Source organism: Gossypium raimondii, chromosome 11 (genome assembly GCF_025698545.1).
Source record: "Gossypium raimondii isolate GPD5lz chromosome 11, ASM2569854v1, whole genome shotgun sequence".
NCBI lineage: Eukaryota > Viridiplantae > Streptophyta > Magnoliopsida > Malvales > Malvaceae > Gossypium > Gossypium raimondii.
This window is the reverse complement of record NC_068575.1, coordinates 1,452,671-1,467,120: the sequence shown is the minus strand read 5'-3', so window position 1 is coordinate 1,467,120 and position 14,450 is coordinate 1,452,671. Positions and strand designations below refer to the sequence as shown.

Sequence of the window (14,450 nt, the reverse complement as noted above, 5' to 3'; positions counted from 1 at the left end):
TAATGTTTATGTTTTCCATTATTCAATTTCTTCCCGACTTTCCATTATTTGGTTACGAAGGCTGCTTAACTCGAGTCTATTTATTAATATATTAAGTGGTATCTTTCTTGATGGGTTAAGTGCTCCTACTTTCAGAATCCATCAAGAGTTATAAATTTGAGTACAAGTAACTTGCATGAGCATCTAATATCACCACTGTTGACGAATGTTAAACTTATTGATGCAGATTGCAGAGCAAAGGATATATTTTATGGTTGGATTTCAGTATGTTCAAAACAGACCATTGGATTAAAAATCGATTCAACCAATCAAAATTCTTTTATTTATTTAAATTTTTAATGGAATTTAAATTCATATATTATTTTTTTTATAAATAACATAATTTAATTTTAAAAGATATTTAAATTACAATCTATTAAAAAATTTGTAATTAAAATTCGTAAAATTAATGAAAAAGTCAGAGGGCTACCCTTTATTTATATGTATAGTGTGACCTCACCACTCAGTCAAAACCTGTCCAACAAATCTTATAAATAATCTTAAAAATTTTAGATGATGGAATCCTTTAACATATTTCAAGAGTTAATTAATAATTAAAGTTTATTAAAATAATTTAAATTTAAATATAGTATGTAAATATTAAAATTATATATGAATTTGGGTTTAATATAATATATTGTATATGAATTTTGATTTTGTGGAATTATATATATTTGAAATTTTAATTTTATTTAATTATTACAAATCATTAAATTATTTATCGACGTACAAAAACAATTATATTCATTAAATAAATAATTAAATTTTAATTTTATTTAATTATTACAAAGCATTAAATTATGTTCAAACTCGGTTTGACTCAAATATGATCTTAAAATTTTGTCTAAACTCGTTTATATTTATCGACCTTATTATTTTTAATTTTTAAAAAATATTTACCTATTTTTAATTGAACGGAAAATCAATAAAAATCAATGGAACTAAGAAAAAACCTATTAACCGATGTTATCTCCCGCACTGAAAACCTTACCTAATGCATTGAGATTTATCCCATAACCTAAATCGTTGAGATTGAGACCAATTTTCACCTCCTATGTATAATAAAATAATTAAATAGTTAAATTACATCTTAAGTCACTAAACTATTAATAAATTTATATTTTGGTTATTTAACTTCAAAAAATTATAAACTGGTCACTAAATTATTCGGAAATTTTCTTTCAAGTGACTAGGTTGTTAAAATTGTTATTGTATGGCCTTCTTCGTTCGCACCACCTATACCAATCGAAAACTTTTCTTCCTCCTTCTCTTCTACAATTCAAATTTTTTTTCATAGAATATCTTTGAACGTCATGAATCTGTGAATTAAAATTCAAATAACTTTCTTCTCAAATCTCCGGCATTAATCATCAGATCAACTTGTACCGAACGTATGTTCTTCTACTTGATGGGTACTGATCCACAATACCAATCGTCGAATCGTCGCTTGGAATTAACTAGCCAAACTTTTATTGTTTAAAAAAGGAATCTTAATAATCTTGTGACTTAATAGTTCAGTGGCTTAATAGCCCAGTTAAACTAGTCGAATAGTTCAACGAGACAATGACCATTTTATAATATTTTAAAATTGAGTGGCTAAAACATAAACTTACTAATAATTTAACGAGTTTGAGTATAGTATAACCTAAAATTCATTCTTAACAAAACCAATTCAACCAAAAACAAACAACCTAAACCAATTGAAAATGAAAGAAGAAGAAGAAATCTTACCAAATTTCTATATCGTGATTTATTAGGCACAACTAACTAATCAACAAGTCAAAATATAAAGCGTAGAAAAATAATATAATTATATATAATTTACATAAAATTTCATGTACACTTAAAAAGCTATTTATATTTCAACTTCACAAGCTTTTCACCACCACAAACCATGGCGGAGAACCACCCAAAACTCCCCTGCACCGCAGCCTTCCTCCTTACACTCTTCTCATTAATTTCATCCTTAGCCGCCTTAGAACCAAACACTTTCTCTCGACACCTCTCGCCGTCGTCATTGGGGCTGAAAAAACAAGAGAAACTAAGCCACCTCCATTTCTACTTCCACGACATCGTCGCCGGTGAAAACGCAACCGCCGTCCGCGTAGCCAAAGCAAAAACGACGACGGAGACTTCACCGTTCGGAGCGGTGGCGGTGATCGACGACCCTTTGACGGTGAGCCCGGATATTGGGTCGAAGATGGTGGGAAAAGCACAAGGGATTTATGCTTTGACGTCAAAAACGGAAGCTAGCTTGTTAATGGCGTATAACTTTGCTTTTATGGAAGGGAAATATAATGGGAGTAGTCTTGGTGTTATGGGGCGGAATCCAGTGTTTTCAGCCGTGAGAGAGATGCCGGTGATCGGTGGTAGTGGGGTTTTTAGGTTTGCCCGTGGATATGCTGAAGCAAGGACTCATGCATTTGATTTAAAGACTGGGAATGCTGTTGTTGAATATAATGTTTATGTTTTCCATTATTAATGAAATTAATGAGTTAATTTGTTTGCTTTTTATTTTTTTTTAAACCATCTCCTAATTTTACTATATATACACTAATTTATACTTCAAATAATGATAGTAGGAATTAGACTCGACTGATTACTTGGATAAAAAATCGATCGATATATTGATTCGAATAAAAAGATTGATCTAGTTTAAGAGTGAATTGCTTTCAACTAGTTGAATTCACAATTGTATCAGTTTTATAATTTTTTAAATATTTTATTTTTAATTTTTATGAATTTTAACTAATTAACCGTTGGAATAATCAAACAACTATAGGTGGCATGTCATGTATACATTATGGACCAATTTTTAAGAGTAAAATTGGATAAAAAATTTAACAAAACCGGTTTGCTCATTTATCTAATATATAGGGATTAACTTGTCTAATTTTTTAGTAGAGGGTCCGACTACTAGTACAAAGGCCTCCATAGTACTTTGACATACAAAATATCGTTTTTGTCCTTAACGAAAAAAAAAAACCTTAACTCATATTTTTTCATGACTTGGTAAAAGAATTTTAAAGTTTATTTTATAAATATAGTGGTAATTTTATTTTTATAAAAATTAATGTTATTTTAAAGTTTATTTTACGTGCATGCATAATCAAATTTTAAATATCAAATATGATTATACATCATCTTTTTCTATAATGAAAATTTAAACGAATTAATTTGATCATTTTTCTAACAAATTTTAGTATAAAATATGATGATTAAGTATCATATTATAAAAAATACTTAAAACACAATTTTTTTCTGAATTCAAACATTTAAATTATGTAAAATTGATACAGAAAACATAAAAATAAAAGAAATTATGTATTACCTATCTAAATAAAAAAATAAAATACAGAAAAAATATAAATCTAATATGAACCAAGTTTAGGTTAAAATATGATAATATCTCTTTAAAAATTTAAAATTGAAGTTTAACTATTAATATTGTTAAAAAATTTCTATTAAATTCAGATTAATTACGATTTTTTTTCATAGAAAATTTAAATGAATTAATTTCATTTTTCTAACAAATTTTATTATAAAATATGATTAAGTATCATATTATAAAAAAATTACTTAAAAAACAATTTAATTTTTCTGAATAATGAAAATTTTAACAAATTAATTTGATCATTTTTCTAACAAATATTAGTATAAAATATGATTAAAAGTATAATATTATAAAAAATTACTTAAAAACATTTTTTTCCTGAATTCAAACATTTAAATTATGTAAAAATTATACAGAAAACATAGAATAAAAGAAATTATGTATTACCCATCTAAAAAAAATCAAATGCAGAAAAATATATGATAAAAGTCTTTATACTTTTCAAAATATTTTAAAATTTAAGTCTAATCGTTAATATTATTAAATTTTTTCTATTAAATTAAGATTAATTACAATTTTTTTTTTCCATAGAACATGAAGATGAATTCATTAATTAAATATAAACAAATGAAAATAATGCAATATGCCATATGTTACATAATCACCCTAGTTTGGTTGCAAATATATTTTTCCATGCAACTTTTGCATCCTAGGATCTTAGCTATGTACATTTCATCAAACCGAGCAAACATGCCGATGCCAATGCGTCCCAAGCCTAAAACAGGTTAGTTTCATATATTACCCTCTCCCCCCAGGGACAACGACAAACTTGTGTTATGGAGGTCGGGTAAATGGTTAGTTTCCTAGGGCCACCTTCCCAATTCCCAAGCCAACATCAATCGTAGAACCCTTGCGAACGGAAATAGTGAAAACAGAGAAAATAATCTTCGAAAACTGATGGAAAATATATATACACATATATACATACTCGAGAAAAATGAAAAAAGTGATCCAAAGCAAGGGGGCGGGCTAATCCCATGCACTAGTCACACCTGGTGCGTATCCTCCCGCGATATCAACCAGACCTCCATATGCATTACCACTATTTCCTCCGCTGTAGTAATCTAGGTTTTTACCAATTGATTCCTCTCGCCTGAAATCAGACCCACCAAAACGCCCACCGGATCGTCGGTTCTTGTTACCACCATAAGGAGCTCGGGATGCATAATGGGTGAGCCATGCAGGTACTTCTTGACTTGCTTCTTGCATTAGCTCGGCTAGTGGTCTTGCTAGTGATAAATTACTTTCGTTAAAGAAAGCGGTGGCTAACCCAGTTTTACCAGCACGTCCGGTCCTTCCAATTCGATGGACATAATCGTCGATGTCATTGGGAAGATCGAAGTTGACAACATGAGCTACATGGGGTATATCAAGACCACGAGCAGCCACATCAGTTGCTACTAGAATCGGGGTCTTTCCACTCTTGAAAGATCTCAATGCTAGTTCCCTTTCCTGCATATACAAACAAACCCGTGGCATTCATGTAAAGATATGTTCCAGCCAAACGAAGGTAAAGCAACACATTCAGAACAGATTTCAACTAAAAAAAGTGGATGCAATAATTTTTTTTCGTAAACCAAACTAAATCGAACAAAGAAAGTTAGCAGCCCCCTCTAGATGCTAGTATCTTAAGTCAGCAGCAAGGAAAAGCGAAATACGTGTGTGAACTCTCATAGCTCAGGCTGCTCAAGCTATATTGCTCCGATTCTCTATTCTTCTTTAAGTAACAGTATGGGAAACCCATGTTTGATGTGAATCCAAACAAGGGTATGCAGATACGACCCTCTTAAGGATCTTCTACATACATGAAAAAACTTAAAAAGGAGTTGATCAAACCCATGGTTGGTACATACTTGTATCCAACACTCAAACCCGAGTCCAAATAACTGGAAGCAATGCTCAATAGAGAAAATAAGACTTGCATGTAACATAGGGGGAAAAAAAAAAGAAAATTATGACGAGTTTATCATATCAATCAAGAAAAACACGAACGTTATCGCATCAAGCAACACAGTAGTTAAAAGAACAAGTATATCATTCCATCTAACTACAAAGACCTTATTCTTTCGATTTTATTTAGTATATTTATTTCTAAACAACTACCTGTTGAGTCCTATCACCATGGATGGTCGTTGATGGGAATCCATTCATGCAGAGCCAGTGTTCCAATGAGTCGGCTCCTTTTTTAGTCTCCACGAAAACTAATGTCAAAGCTTGCTGCAAAGTCAAAGATACCTGAATTAGCACCCGAGACAGTAAATATTAATCGAAACAAATATATCAAGGAAGCAGTAACTATCTTCAATCCAAAGAAGTATGGATAAAAGGAACTTTCAATAAGGAAGTCCATACAGAATAGTCTCGAATTACCTTTCCATGATTTCCATTTTCCCTCTGTGCATGTAGAAGATCCATGAGATGGCTTCTTTTATCAGACTCGAGAACAAATTCAACCCTTTGAACAATCAAATCGGTACTTGAGCCGACCCTCCCAACAGCCAAGAATATGTGGTTCGAAAGAAAATCGGAAGCAAGTCTCTGCACAGTAACCAATTTACAAAAGAATTATGTGATTTAAAGCAAGAAGAAAGAACATTTTCCAACTATAAGTGTTAAACACACAAGTGGAATATATCGAAAAATACAGCTTGGATACTCAAACAACTGATAAAACGGGAATCAACAAAGAAACCAACCTGTATCTCTCTTGGAAAAGTGGCACTGAACAACATTGTCTGTCTCACACCCCGATTAGGCATATTCATTTGTTCCACTATCTTCCTAATTTGTGGCTCAAAACCCATATCAAGCATGCGATCTGCCTCGTCGAGGGCCAAGTACCTAACCGCTTGCAATGACACTCGGGCCCTCTCTAGCAAATCAACTAATCGTCCTGGCGTTGCCACGAGTATATCAACTCCTCTCTCTAGCTCCCGCAACTAAGTATGGAACAAAACATTAGTGAACAAACAAAATAAAAGGGAAACAATTAAAAGTCAGGAAGGTACGGGTTTGCGAGGAGACCACAACAAGCCGAAAGTCACCAGAGATATAACAAAAATCCCATTAAAACATAAGTTAAGAAGGCCGAGAACACGACTAGATATAAGACATAAATCAAGTTTCCTTTGTGTAAGACCTATGTTACTCTGGCTCTTCATTTTTCTTTTAAGCACCCAATTCCAACACTTGTGTCCAACGTATATTTGGACATTGGCATGTACAGCGTATATCTAGACATTGGTTTGCAAGGGGACCAACAAGGCAAAAGTCACCGAAGATATAAAAAAAATCCCATTAAAACAAAAAGTTAAGAATACCGAGAACGTGACTACATATAAGACATAAATCAAGTTTCCTTCGTGTAAGACCTATGTTGCACTGGCTCTTCATTTTTCTTTTAAGTACTCAATTCCAACACTCATGTCTGATGTATATTTGGACATAAGTTGTCCAGTGTATATCCATACATTGTTATGTGGATATAACCCTCCAAATACATGTAAAAGCTTTAAAAAGAATTTGAACATACCGGTGTCGGACACATATTGTAAAACAATTCCATTAGCGCAATTCAATGAATCACATCCTCAGAGGAGAACATATTGTAAAACAATTCCATTACCATGATAAATGCCAGATATAACGGATCAAATTCATAGTACAAATAGATATAACAAAGAAAAATGTATCGGTTTAGCATGAGACATGGTTAATAGAACTACATGCATCACGTAATATAGATTAAGAAGGATTTGCAAAACTTAAATCACATCCTCCAAGGAGAATATATTGTAAAACAATTCCATTACCATGATAAATGCCAAATATAACGGATCAAATTCATAGTACAAATAGATATAACAAAGAAAAATGGATCGGTTTAGCATGAGACATGGTTAATAGAACTAAATGCATCACATAATATAGAGTAAGAAGGATTTGCAAAACTTAAATCGATGTAATAAGAACCTGCTGGTTAATCGGTGCTCCTCCATAAGCAACAACCACCTTGACGCCAGTTTGATACGAGAATTTTTTGGCCTCATCATGTATCTGAAAATGGAGTATTATTATCAGAACAAAACATATTAAACCATTCAAAGAAATTACATGTTCTTAACAATCACACACACCTGACAAGAAAGTTCCCTCGTAGGAGATAAAATAAGACCAAGAGGGTAAACAGTTCGTCCTACATGCGATCTTTGTGCATACGGCTCTCGCATAATCCCACTAATAATAGGAAAACAAAATGCAGCCGTCTTCCCTGACCCAGTTTGAGCACAAGCCATTAAATCTTTACCTGCTAATGCTATAGGGATAGCGTGACGTTGTACTGGAGTAGGTTTCAGATACTTGCACCTCCTAATGTTTTGATTCAAAATTTCACCTAAATCTATCTCGGCAAAAGTATTTACAGGCGGTGGTACATTTTCACCACTAACTTCCACTGGAATATCTTCGTATGCATCAAAATTGATACCGGAATTCTCTTGTTCACTAAAATTTTGTTTTATATCATAAATTTTATCTTCATTACCAAATGGGTTTACTTCCCTTTCTCTCCTATCCCAACCTCCACTTCTATTATTCCGACCACCACCACCACCACCGGCAGCGGCATCTCGTCCGGCTGTAGCATAACTATTCGCCTGTCCTTGACGCCTGAGTTCAGGCTTTGTCCCTCCACCATCACTGCCGGTCCAACGGGACCCACCATTGGTCCCGCTAACCGGACCTGACAGGTCGGAAATTGAACCGCTACGAAGGTGGGGAGGGACATAAGTGGAACGAGTAGGACGAGGTAATGAATTTTTGTCCGAAATTGCAATTTCAGCTGCAGAATTTGACACAGAATCCGCCCATGAAGTTCTCATAGTTTCCCAAACCCTAAAAAAAACCCAAAAAAAGTCCTATAAAAACCCTAATCAAACAAAAACAAAAACCCAAAATTTCAAATCCTTTAAAATGCCATCTTATCCTCTCCTTTTTTTTATAGATAAAATCCAATCAAACACAATTTAAACAACGTTAACAAAGAACATAAATAACCCAAACTCGACAAACATAAAAAATATCAGGAAAACACAAATTTAAAGAGAATGAATGAGAGATGAATGAGAGAAACAGCAGAAACCTTGTTCGAATTTCCTTTGGGAAAAATGGGGTCAGTATTTTTTTTTTCTTTTTTGTGGGGGGATGGTGCTACTTTATGGTGTAAGAAAAAAAAAACAAACAAACAAAATCGAATCAAAAGCCTAATTTTTTCTTCCTTGGTTTTTTCTTTTCTTTTCTTTTCTTTGGATTTTCTCTTGCGTATATTTTATGTTGCGTACAGATTTTGTAAGGAGAGTGTGAGAAAAAATCTACGGAAGATAGTTTGGTGACCGTAGAATTTGGTGGCTTGAGTTATAATTATATAAAAAAAAATTCACCCTCCATAACGGGCTGTTGCCCGTTGGAGACTTAAATAAATTAAGTTCTATTTTATTTTAGTCCTTTTATTTTGCTGAAATTCAAAACTTAATCCTTTAACTTGAAATAATTTAATTTTCTATTTGATGATATTAAATCTATTCATGGGTCGGGTTACCCGCCTAAGCCCAAAGGCCCGATCAAAATTTGGGAGAGTTTGGGTAAAAGTATTAAGCCCAAAAAATAAGCTTCGGCAACAAAATTAAACCCGTTTAAAATATGGGCCGAGCCTGACCTGTTTTTATGTTCATTATACCTTATATTATGTAATTTAGAACACATTAAAAAAATAAACCTATACTAAATGTATAATACTACTCTAAGTAAACATTAAAATAATATTAAGATAACTATATAAAAAATTTTAATTAATAAAAATGTATAAATTTATTAAAGCTTAAAATAATATATATATATATTTTTTTTTTAAAAAAATAGACATGCTTAAAATGGATTTGAGTTAGTCTTTTGCAAGTTTGGGCAAAATTTTAAATTCATATTTCGAGTCAAGCGAACTTAAACAAACATAAAATATATTAATATCATCTTTAACCTCAACCCGACCATAAGCACCTCAAGATAATATGTAAACTCAACATAATTCTAACTATATACATGAATAAATAACAGCAAAAGATATGTATGTCATTACTTTAAGGGAAGCATCTATTTTTTATCAATTAACTATTTAAAAAATATTGTAGAAGTAGATTGATCCAGCCATGTGGAATTCTAAAATTTTAACGAAAGGAGAATAAAGTTAATGATGCCTTGTTACAGTAAACAAAAATTAAGATTTCGGATTTTTAGTGGTTAAGTTCCAGTGTCATCTTATGTAAATTATGTGTAGATATTGTTCAGATTTATTCTGACTTAAATCCTGCCACATTAAATCTCGATATACATGGGTCTCGTTCAAAGCTATTCTAATTTAGGCAAATTATGTCCGATTCATGTTTTGTAGTGTTTAATTTTACCTGTAATAATTCTATATGTTAATCAATATGATCATAATTTAAATTCTTAAAAAGAACATAAGGGACTAAAGTAATAATTCTATATGTTAATCAATATGATCATAATTTAAATTCTTAAAAAGAACATAAGGGACTAAAATTAGAATTAGATGATAAATAATAAAATTATTAGGCAATAGTATTACTGTATTACATGGGTATTTTTATTATTTAATTTTGATTTTAATGTCAAACAGATAATTAATTCCTTGATATTTAGTTTTCGTCATAATTTTTGTTTGGAAAGGCTTTTTGAATGTGTTTCACTAGTTTTTAAATTATTTTTTCACCTTTTCTACAAAAGAATGTTGATTTGTTCCTAACCTTTTGATAACTTTTAGTATTAAAAGTTCTTATTACAATATTATTATCGGTTTGACCGATTCTATCTATTAGTCTAATTTTCATTAAATAAGTTCATAAAATTTCACAAAAAAAAAAAATTCAATTCAATCACTGACTCAATCAAATTTTTAACTCAATTTAATCAGTTCTGAGTGATTCGCTCAAAAGTCAGTTCAAAACCAGTTCAACTCTTTGTTCGGATTGACATACCAATCATTTGTTCTTAATCCAATTGATCCAACCAACCATTCCATCTTGGTTCCAACAACCAATAATATTGTTTTCTATAAATCTCTTCCCAAGATCCAAACTCGATCCCTTCTTCGCAGTGGGTACTAAGTTTATGTATACCAATATATTAATAAAAAATTATTAAGATAATATTAAAATCTAGTTTTAAATACTAAAATCTTGACTAAAACGAATCAAAACACACCTAAATTTTGACCAAAATAAAACACAGAATACTTCGTATTGGCTTAGGGTCGAAACAGTGAGCTACTGGTACAGAACCGACAACCATGTACTAACAGTGAAATAAAAAACTAAACTGATCAAGGAAATGCTATCGGAATACCAGATATTTTGTCTGCAAGTGATTTCAATATAAACAGATACAAATTTCACATTAATACAAAAACTAAACTAACTCAAGTTGGGAGAATATGAAGCTTTTTAACTACAAACACTGGATCTATTTCAAACTAGTAGGATTCATGAGAAATGTTAGTTCGGTTTACGGAATCGACCTTATAAGGAAATGATTTGAAATTTCAGCTCAAACTTGAAATTCTACTGTCCATCTAAGGTCCCGAGCGATTCCTTGAGTAGTCTTCGTGCTTCTTCTCGCCTCCTGGACAAACAACAAAACAAAGTTGAAGAACTATGCAAGTAAATTCCGTAATTTTGCTAACCGTATCTGTAGATGTAAGAAATAGTGAACTTGCACAGGATGGCTATTAATACAAGAACCAGTTGAAATTTAAGGATATTTAGGCAGTGACAATGAAAACCTTATGAGAATTCTGAGAGGAATGTCCTTTGTCTCCGGTGCAAGGGACATGCACTCTTCTACATTCTCGGGAGTAAAAATTCCCCCTAGTGAGCAAGTGAAAAGGGAAAAAAAGACACACAAGAAGATTCGATTTCATCCTAGGCCATTAATCATTATCTCTAATACATGCATGACATCGGAGAATTTTAGTGGGAATGTGATAAATAACATGATAAACTGGCCCTAGTGAACGAGGAAGGGGATAAAAACGAGAAGATTCAATTTCATCCTAAGCCATTAACCAATATCATTGGCATAAATGATCATATTTCATATAATTCTTCAAAGCATGCTCAAAGAACAAATCATTCTCTTTCAGCAGAAAAATTAGTTGGGAGCTGCATCTCCAATATTTTTAGGAACACACCTCTTAATATCCTCCAGAGCTTCTTTACGCCGTTGTATCTGAAGTTCTAGAATGTGAATTAGTGTTGCTCTAGCCTGCATAAACAATAAACAATAAACAAATATAGAACCGAATGGATTCAAAAGCATTTACCAAGCAGAACAAAAGAAGTCGAGATAATGCGATAATGTTTTTCTTTTACCTGATGGGGGCGCAATGAATTCAGCAAGTGGTGCAAGTTCTTGAATATGAGAGATATCTCCTCCACTTGTCTAGCGTATTGTGATGGTCTCTCGACGAGAACATCTGCGAGCTCCAAAATATGTAGTTGCAATTCTCTGTTAAGCGACCTCAATTCCTTCTTGAAATCTAGAAGTGGTCAAAATGTTCTTCAGTAAGTATATCAGCAAAGTGAAAATTTTATCAGAGAATTCAATTATGCAACCGTTCTATAACCACATGAACCCATGGCAAAGACATATTAAGCATAAACTGAACTAAAAATTCACTAAAAAAATATCTCCTAATTTCCGCTCCATGAAATTAGATTACACTCAAACATATTCTCATCACTAATTTATACTGTCTGAATACCCAAAAGACTCCTTTCAAAAACTGATAGTGAAAATATTAATTTAGCCCAATTAAGCTTAAAAAATCACCTACAATGGTAAAAATACCATTGAGGTCCTTATACTAAGAGTAGGATTGTATTTTGCCCCCCCCCCTCAACTCAAAAAATGAGCAAATTAATCTCTACGTTAGATCAAACAGCAAATTGATCCTTTAGTTAAAAATTTCATCAATTTCTACTCTTAAAAATTGGTCCCTATATACAGCTGGTATAACTTTCTAGTTATAATATCAACCACATCAGTTTTTAACCGTAGAAATAGATGAAAATTTCAACAGAAAGGACAATATACAGGGGCTAATTTATACATTTTTTTGAGTAAAAGAGGCAAAATGCAATCTGACTCCTAATACAAAGACATTCATGGTACTTTTACCCACCTACAACCAGAAAGCAACCATGAACGAAGCATGCTAAAACGAATTCCATTTTACAATTCATAAAATCGATAAGCAAGATATAGAAATTACCAATATTAGGTCCCTTGGGGTAGAGTTGGCGAACCCCTTGATCTTCCAAACTCGGAAGCACATCATCGGTCTACATCCAAAAGAAACAACATAAATAATTTACTAATGGTAATAAGTAATTTACAAATAAAAAAGGAGAAAAAAAGAAACTGACGGTATAGTTGCCACCAAAGCAAACGTAAGTGCCTTCAATAGGCGGCGGAGGCTCCGGTGCTGATTTAGGGTTTTGTAAGTAATCTTTGTAGAGCCTGTAAAACGGTGGCGGTGGTGGATATGTAGCTGTTGCCATCTCTAGTCAGCCTAACACTTAAAACAAATATCTGAAAGAGTCAATATAAATTGCAGAGAGAACACAAGAAGATGAAGATGAAACACGATGGCAAGCTCTAAATTGAACAAATGCCCCAAAAGCAAACCACACCAAAGAACAACAAGCCTAAAATTAGCCATAATCAGAATTTGAATCTAGTGCTCCCATAGTACAATTTAGGAAAAATGTCCAAATTTCTTAAAATTAACATTGAGGAAAGCTTTTTTTTCATTATTTTCAGTTAAATTGTTAACAATAAACAAAGAAATATGTCTATAAAATTTTGTTTTCTACACAATTCGAAAACCTAAACTAAAAAGAAGCAGAAGGCAAAAAAAAACGCCGCCGTCAACGGCTGAAGCACAGGTTTTAACCGGAGAAATAGGAGTTACCTGGATTTCAACGGTGAAAAAGCGTCTCGCCGGCGAGGTTATTGATCTGAGCTTTAAGTCGGAAAATGGAAGGTTGTGAAGGCTTGTCTTGGATCTTTGCAAGTACTAGTTGAAACAGTAATTATATTAATAGGGAAAAGAAGTTGGACCTGCTCTTATAAATTTAAATCTTATTGGGTTGATTTAGCAATTTTTGAAAAATTTAGTTTGATTTTGATGACCTCTTCGCAGCCTCATCCATCCAAGCTCGAATTCCAATCTTAATTATTTTATTGGGTAAACTATAACAAGGCCACTAAACTATTAAAAAATTTACGTTTTGATCTTTCAACTTCAAAAAGTTACAAATTGATCATTGAAATATTCAAAAGCTTTCATTTAAATCACTAAACTATTTAAAAGTTTTTTATTTAAGTCACTTGATTGTTAAGTTTTTTTGCTTTTTAAAGTTTGACTAGAGAGCTCTAAGTCACAAGTCAATAATCAGTATAAAAGATCAATATTCATTAACTAAAACGTAAATTTACTAATAGTTTAGTGACCAAAATGTAAATTATATCTATAATAATATATATTACTATAATGTAAACATTAAAATAATATATTGTATATGTATAAATGTTTAATAAAAGAAAAATATATAAAATTATTAAATATTCAATTCAAAATGAGTAGAGTCTAAATTCTAATTTTAAAAAGAGTACAAGGATTTATGACAGATTTTAATTTTATTATTTCCGTTTCTCGGGCTTTAACTTATGATAATCGAATTCCGAATTTCTTGCCTTTTGCTTATTCCCAAAAATATATTTTAGAGAAGTCGAGACCCTAGTAAATTGAATTAGACTAAAAGGAGGAAAACTGTATTATTTTATGTCATGGTACCGAATGAAAAAAGTTTAGTTGCTTGTATAAATTACTTGAAAGACGAAGAAGATGTCAATAAATCGAAGATATTTTTAAAACGAAACG

At 31.9% G+C, this 14,450-nt stretch overlaps 3 protein-coding genes across 6 annotated transcripts; 1 reads left to right on the top strand and 2 right to left on the bottom strand.

The window, feature by feature from the left end:
* Positions 1-1,898: 1,898 nt before the first annotated feature.
* Positions 1,899-2,553, top strand: LOC105801656 (dirigent protein 22). Its single transcript, XM_012632867.2, has one exon. The coding sequence runs from the start codon at positions 1,934-1,936 to the stop codon at positions 2,519-2,521; it is 588 nt and encodes a 195-aa protein (XP_012488321.1). The 5' UTR covers positions 1,899-1,933; the 3' UTR covers positions 2,522-2,553.
* A 1,743-nt stretch (positions 2,554-4,296) lies between these two features.
* Positions 4,297-8,842, bottom strand: LOC105761676 (DEAD-box ATP-dependent RNA helicase 37). Of its 3 annotated transcripts, none has more exons than XM_012579552.2 (7): positions 8,574-8,842; positions 7,570-8,326; positions 7,406-7,489; positions 6,130-6,372; positions 5,804-5,971; positions 5,537-5,668; positions 4,297-4,885 (listed from the first exon to the last, which is right to left on the bottom strand). In XM_012579552.2, exons 2-7 carry the CDS (start codon positions 8,311-8,313, stop codon positions 4,403-4,405), a joined length of 1,854 nt encoding a protein of 617 aa, XP_012435006.1. In that variant the 5' UTR covers positions 8,314-8,326; positions 8,574-8,842; the 3' UTR covers positions 4,297-4,402. The 3 variants fall into 3 exon arrangements, with proteins under 3 accessions (XP_012435006.1, XP_012435008.1, XP_012435007.1); XM_012579554.2 differs by having other exon boundaries at positions 5,537-5,650; positions 8,574-8,841; XM_012579553.2 differs by having other exon boundaries at positions 7,570-8,842.
* Positions 8,843-10,855: 2,013 nt separating this feature from the next.
* On the bottom strand, positions 10,856-13,644 carry LOC105761677 (mediator of RNA polymerase II transcription subunit 7a). Of its 2 annotated transcripts, none has more exons than XM_012579555.2 (6): positions 13,479-13,644; positions 12,931-13,082; positions 12,777-12,846; positions 11,875-12,041; positions 11,694-11,767; positions 10,856-11,125 (listed from the first exon to the last, which is right to left on the bottom strand). In XM_012579555.2, the coding sequence occupies exons 2-6, from the start codon at positions 13,063-13,065 to the stop codon at positions 11,065-11,067; spliced, it is 507 nt and encodes a 168-aa protein (XP_012435009.1). In that variant the 5' UTR covers positions 13,066-13,082; positions 13,479-13,644; the 3' UTR covers positions 10,856-11,064. The 2 variants fall into 2 exon arrangements, with proteins under 2 accessions (XP_012435009.1, XP_012435011.1); XM_012579557.2 differs by having other exon boundaries at positions 12,931-13,076; positions 13,479-13,635.
* Between the last annotated feature and the right edge of the window lie 806 nt (positions 13,645-14,450).